This window comes from Pinus tabuliformis, chromosome 3_1 (assembly GCF_031772625.1).
Source record: "Pinus tabuliformis cultivar Carrire ecotype Pingquan chromosome 3_1, CPIR1, whole genome shotgun sequence".
Classification (NCBI taxonomy): Eukaryota; Viridiplantae; Streptophyta; class Pinopsida; order Pinales; family Pinaceae; genus Pinus; species Pinus tabuliformis.
The window spans coordinates 780620046-780626799 of NC_142301.1; the positions used below are offsets into that span (position 1 = coordinate 780620046).

At 34.8% G+C, this 6754-nt stretch overlaps 1 protein-coding gene across 2 annotated transcripts; it reads left to right on the forward strand.

The window, feature by feature from the left end:
• The first annotated feature begins 349 nt into the window (after window positions 1-349).
• On the forward strand, window positions 350-6006 carry LOC149189725 (uncharacterized). 2 transcript variants are annotated; one of them, XR_016255921.1, is made up of 4 exons: window positions 350-674; window positions 909-1038; window positions 2299-3582; window positions 5137-6006. XR_016255921.1 is itself a non-coding variant. In XM_089411896.1 (3 exons), the coding sequence occupies exons 1-3, from the start codon at window positions 518-520 to the stop codon at window positions 2984-2986; spliced, it is 975 nt and encodes a 324-aa protein (XP_089268022.1). In that variant the 5' UTR covers window positions 350-517; the 3' UTR covers window positions 2987-4418. The 2 variants fall into 2 exon arrangements, 1 of the variants encoding a protein (XP_089268022.1); XM_089411896.1 differs by lacking the exon at window positions 5137-6006 and having other exon boundaries at window positions 2299-4418.
• Window positions 6007-6754: the final 748 nt, after the last annotated feature.

Sequence of the window (6754 nt, forward strand, 5' to 3'; positions counted from 1 at the left end):
GTCTTTTATTTGTGAATGTGACTCGGGTAGCAATAAGCTTGCCAAATGTCGTTAGTGTGGCGCTGGAAATGACAACGTATGGGGAGACTTTTTTAACAGTATTTGCGGTGGCAGGGCTCTGGATATTTTACGCTATGGTCCACGCTGAGCCTTCCATGTCCTTTCTCCACGATTTTTTTTATTTTTCAGCTAGGGTCAAAGTGAACCCTTCCATGTCCTTTCCTTTTTCTTGCTGGCATGTCTCTCAAGCTGCCACATCATGAACTCGTCAATTCACTTGCTGGGTATTCGCTGCACAATGGCTATAAATGCCGAACGACAGGATTCTCTTCTCGACATTCCCCGGGCACGGCTTAATTGAAGGGGACATGCTTTCATAATTCATAGCTCATCACAGAGTCATTTATTCGATGAATCCAGACTGAGAGTTTGCAGCATACCCGTTTTCTACAAGGCTGATAACTTGTACAGAGCATTTAGAAGTAAAGAAGCTGTATAGTTTCGTTGGCTAATTCAAATGGAGAACATAAGCTCGTGGGGAGCTTCTGACATTGAAGATGAGGAAGAAGCCGAGACGAGGAAGGGTCCCTGGACTGTGGAAGAAGATATGCAGCTTGCTGGATACATACGGTTACATGGGGAAGGGCGCTGGAGCTTTCTCGCCAGAGCAGCTGGTATGTAAGAACCATTTCTTCCTAACATGTGCATCTGTAATTGGTAAATGTCTATAATAATATTGGGACAATTTTGGGTTTTTCTACATAGTGGGTGGTTGATTATTATTTCTTGGAATCACAATGGGTTACAATTCAGATTTTCAAAAAGAAATTTTAATGTCCACTAGATTAAAAATAACAGAGTAATTAATTTGTCCTTGACTTTCTATTCGAACTGTTTGTATTGCACAGGACTCAAGAGAACTGGCAGGAGCTGCAGGCTAAGGTGGCTTAACTCCCTCCGGCCTGATCTCAAGCGCAGCAAGATCACTCCTGAAGAAGAGCATTTGATTATTGAACTCCATGGCCGTTGGGGAAACAGGTATACTATATATAAACTCGTCAGTCCGGTTTCTGATGTTGGTATATACTCATTCGTCTGGTTTTGATATTGGGCAAGAAGAAATGATTTTGAGGTTATGTTTTTTTTGGAATCGCAGTTGGAATCAGTTATGTAATTGATGTTATCTAGTTATGTAAAAATTGCTCTTGTGTTTATGTTTTTGATTTTTTTTTTCCATATCATTAGAATCCTGATTAGAATCTAGTTATGTAATTGTTGTTAGGGGGAATCTAGTCTAGTTATGTATCCTGATTAGAATCTAGTTATGTAATTGTTGTTCTGAGGAATCTAGTTATGTAATTGCTGTTATGGGACTGTTGATAAAGATGTGATTTTTATTTTTTTCCATTATTTCAATTTTTTTTCAATATTTTAATTGTGTTGATAAAATGATATTTTTTTCATTATTTAAAAACTATTTTTAAATACGTAAATTGATCCAGTAAGTTAAAAATATTCGAAGCATTGAGATTTATATTCATCAGTCCAGTTTGAGAACTTCGTATATATTTCTCAGTCAGTTTTTGATATTGCACTAGCATAATTTTTTTGTGTTTCTATGTTTTTGATTTTTTCCACATTGTTTATATTTAATTTAATAAAAGTGACTTATTATAGGAATGTATTTATATAACAAATTTTAAAGTATTAAAAATGGTTGGAATTTGGATAAAAAAAAAATTTTTTTACAGAGATAATGTTTTAATCATGTTTTTGATGATGGAAATAGATTCAGCACTGCCTACAGCACTAAAATTTTGAAATTTAACAACTATAGCTTGGAATTTACAAAAATCTCTCTTATTTTCTCAAAATATGACCCAAATTTCCATAACTTTCAAACAATATAGTTAAAATTGTGTAATATCCATCTGAATAATAAAAATCTATAATATTAATTAAAAAATTATTTGATCACAGTTTTCTTTTCATTATTTCAATCCTATGTGTGAATGTATAAATTCATAACACACCAAAAACCTTTAAAACATCAAAATTATTCAATCTCAATATCAATAATTAAAATCTACATTTCTACAATTTAGAATTCAATTAGAGAATTCTCCAGTATTCCTTTATTTAAACTGTATCTTGACCATTAAAATTATACAAATTGTAATACTAATTCTAAAATATAAACAGAGTTTTGAAAATCTGCAATACTCGTCGAAAAATGTACTCGAACGAAAACGTTAAACGGCCAGATTACGCGTCTGATATACAAATTTAAATTATCAGGTGGTCTCGCATTGCACGGAGTTTACCAGGAAGGACGGACAACGACATCAAGAATTACTGGCGAACTCGAATCAAGGGAAAAATGAATCTACGAGCTGAGTGTAGCAGCACCGGCGTGGATGCGGAGAACCAGCTACATTTCGAACGTTTGGGTTCCAGTTCCCTCTCAACTTCATCTCAAAGTCCCCACGACCCAGAAAATACAGAGCCTTCGACTCGCTTCCCAACGCAAAATACAGAGGAGGCAGAAGTTCAGAAAATCAAAAACCCATATCTGCAAGAAGAGATTTCGCCAGAGGTGATTCCGAATCGTGAAGAAATTGATGAGTCTGAATTGCATGGCGAAATTCATGGTCCTCAAGACAAAGATTATGGGCAACCAGTCTCAGCTTGGCACGAACATTTGGAAGGATCAGCGAACCATTTGTTTGAGAACATGCTACCTTATAACTTTTCAGTGGATTCTGTTGGAAGTCTGCTATATTCTTCTGAGTTCTGTGCAGCCGGCGCCACTCAGGATGGCACAATATCATCCCCTCCCTATATGGTGGCATCCCCAGAGGCCTTTTCCGACAGTGAGGCTTACTACAATCGTTATTCGGATGTTTTGTGGAACATGGACGAAGAAGACGACCGTTACATTGGCAGTAATCCTTGCGCGTTTCTGAATGACAGACGATCGTACTGAGAGATTTGCAAAAATTGATAGAATAGAATGGCTTGTTCTCTCTATTTCTTTCCTCTTCCATACGGTCGAATCAGTAGAAGTTAAAAGACACGTGCCAATTTTATACGTTTGCGTTTATTTTTTCTATTATTACCATTCTCCTAGAAGTGTGAATAAACCTCTAATCTGTATTCGTAAAATGTTTTGGAATTGTGTCATGACTGCCTAATCTGTAAAATGAAAACTTGTCGCAGCCAGCAGGACTTGGATAAGGAACGTCTGTATTTTAAGATGTCGTGTGTATATTTATTCTGATTGTTTCTGGCCAACATAGTTTGGTCACTTCCTTCGGCTCTCTATGCGTCTAACATCTCTCTGCAACCAAAGGCTAGAAATATGGCATGGGAGGCAATCTCTATGGCATTGAAGTTCTGATAAACAAATAATAGAGGCGACAATCGTGACTTTGGACGAATTCCAGAGGATGAGGAGAGAGCACATGCGGCAGAGTAAACAGGGAATAACCCGCAGATTCTCCTTTTGAGCTTCAGCATGCGAATGGGGTGGTAACTGGGGAATTAAACCACTGGCCTTCCGCATTGGCTTTGATGACGAAGGTCAGGAGCCCCTTAGAAATACGACAGTGTTCCTTTTTTAAGGTTCAACCTTTGTTTGAAGTAAGCATTTTGCAAGATCATTTTTACTAGCGGTTTTAGTTTGGAAAATTGTAGGTGAAAAATTTCAGAGTCATTTTGAAACTTTAAATAACTATATTTTATGCTTATAATTTTATATGGAGTGACATTATGTGTGTATATATGTACAGATTCATAATTTATATAAATAGATTATCAATCATTTAAGAATCACTTTATTATGCCTTCTAGAAATTGATCTATTGAAATTGATCATCATAATTTATGAGGATGCCACATCAATCTCTATTACTTGTGGAAAAGGGGCTAGTCATATAGACAGTAAGAAGAAGGATCTCTAAAGGTCAAGCTCTAATTCATATTGAGGTTTATATGGTCAAAATTTAACTCCTAGTTTTCTATTGAGTTGTGTTATAATCAATTTACTAAGAGGAAAAGGGGTACATTCTATTAGAGAGTATTTTGTTCAATAGATGAGAAAAACACTCTAGTATAGATAGAGAGATAACAAATAGAGAGGGTTTTCACATTGTAGTAACCCACGAGTGATAACTCTCACTCCATTATTCTTGCATCCATTTCCATTCATAGAAAGGAAGAGCAAAGCAACTACACATTCCATATAGGTTTTCTCTAGTAAGGGTTATTTCCATATAGGTTTCCTCTAGTAAGGGTTTCCTCAATAATATCTTGTATTATTATAGGCACGAGTGATTGTAATTTTTTATGTTCTATATTTTTGGCATTTTATGTATTGCATGCATGAAAAATAGTAATTTAATAAATCCAAAAGTCTAAAGAAAATAATAGTCATGCTATAGATTTCGTATTCTAAGTATGTTTTTATCAAATATGTTTGATAAATTGTCCATTAAAATATATACTAGAGTTTGTAGATTATATTGATATCAGATAAAGTTTCTTTGAATATTTTAGTAAATCTAAACTAACCATAAATTCATAAAACTCTAACCATAGCCAACGAATCTCATAATAACCCTAAAGAGATATAATAAAATCTAGTAATAACCCAATAAAATAACAAGTCACAAATATTAATTATAACATGAATCACAAATATTAATTGTAATATGATTTTTTTTATAAATGCCCCCAGCCAAAAAGATGGGAATCAAAGAAGATAAAAATCCCACTTAGATATTAGACAAAAGAGAATTTGGATGATTAAAAAAAAATGAGTTTACGAAAAAACCCAAAAAATGCAACCGACTTCAAATTCTATAAACCATTTATAATTCCTATTTAAGGCCGTAGTGAAGTTATATCAATAAAGATTTTAACAATTCAAATCTATAAGACTGATAATTTTTAACAATTAGATTCTATAACACTATTAAAAAATTATGACAATTACTTTTTAAAATTAAAATATAAAAGTATTGATGAAATAATAATTTTTTCCATATTTCATTATTCTAACTGTTTTCAAAAATTAAAATTATGCAATGTTTCGTCTAATATTTTTTCTGAATGCGTGCAAATTTAAATGGTCAGGTGGTCACCTCCGGATTAAGCGTCTGATATTTTCCCTTGATATATGCAAATTTAGATGGCCAAGTGGTCTCCTACAGATTACGCGTTTGATAACGACATCAAGAATCACTGGAGAACGCAAATCGAGGGAAAATTGAATCTACAAGCTGAGCGTAGCAGCACCGGGCATGGATGCGGAGAACCAGATACATTTTGAGCACTTGGACTCTAGCTGCCTCTCAACTTCATCTCAAAGACCCCACGACCTAGAAAATACAGAGGCTTCCAGTCGCTTCCCAACGCAAAATACAGACGAGATAGAAGTTCAGAAAAGCGAAAACCCGTGTCTGCAAGATGATTTTTCGCCAAAGGTGATTCTCAGTCGTGAAGAAATAGATGAGTCTCAATTGCAGGGCGAAATTCATTAAGGGAAACAAGCTCCATTTTGCAGGAACATTTGGAAGGATCAGCGAACCGCTTGTTTGAGAACGTCCTACCTCACAACTTCTCACAGTGGGTTCTATTGGAAGTCTTCTATATTTTTCTGAGTTCTGTGCAGATGGCACCACTCAATATGGCAGTAAAATATCATCTCCTCCTTCCTATATGTTGGCTTCCTTCAGAGGCCTTTTCAGACAGTGATGCATATTTCAATCGTTATCTGGATGAAATGTTGAGAGCATTAATCTCACTGCCTTCTTTGCCAGTAAACTTTCCACGTTTCAGAATGACAAACATTCGAAGTGAAGAAATGTTGAGAGCATTAATCTCACTGCTGGCTAGGTGTCATACTCGGTCTTAATTCAGTTTACTTAGTTGTATTATTCATTACTTTTCACTATTGTTTATTTGTTTCTTTGTAATCTATTTAACTATTACTCAATAATGAGAAGAGAAGAGTTGTTAGCTCTATTAATTAATTGAGTTTTAATTGGAACTTTCTCCGATTATCTGTTACTGCTTATTGTTATTTCCTTGTCTCTTTTGTAATCTATTTAGTTATTGCTAAATTATGAGAATAGTTCTTCACTCCATTGTTCCATTCTTTGTTTCCGTCTCTGCAATCTCTGTCAAGAAATATACAAAATTTCATAAAGTGAATGGCATGTTCTGCTTCTTTCTTCTTCCATACTGCCCGATCAATAGAATTTTGCAGGCACGGCCAATTTTAAATGCCGCATACCTCGCGTTTTTCTCTATTATTACCATTCTCCGAGAATAATATGGTGCCTGAATAAAACTATGATCTGTATTGTTGGAATTGTCTTATGACTACCTAATCAATAAAATGAAGAATGTCACACTGAACAGCATTTGGATCATGAAGGTCTGAATTTTGAAATGTCTCGTGTATATTCTGATATCATACCTGAGCGTGTGTAGTGATGGAAAGGCGGAGTGGAAAACATAAAATTTGACACGCACATAAACCATCGGAGTTGTTTTCTTGTATGGATCTCACAAATTTTGATTGTTACAATGAATAAGGTGAGGGATATTTGTATTTTTGTTTGGCAGTAGCTACTCTCCCAAAATAACTCAACATCAAAATAACTCAACACCTTCTAAATTCGACTTTTCTCAAAAATGTAATTTAAATTGAACTTACTCGATTTGACTTAGTTAAGTGACTCTCCTA

What these genes read in the sequence shown, in the direction of transcription:
- LOC149189725 (XM_089411896.1), top strand. Translation starts at nt 518, where the DNA reads ATGGAGAACATAAGCTCGTGGGGAGCTTCTGACATTGAAGATGAGGAA. An exon ending in CTTTCTCGCCAGAGCAGCTG is followed by an intron (nt 675 to 908) that starts GTATGTAAGAAC and finishes TGTATTGCACAG; the next exon opens with GACTCAAGAGAACTGGCAGG. An exon ending in CATGGCCGTTGGGGAAACAG is followed by an intron (nt 1,039 to 2,298) that starts GTATACTATATA and finishes TTAAATTATCAG; the next exon opens with GTGGTCTCGCATTGCACGGA.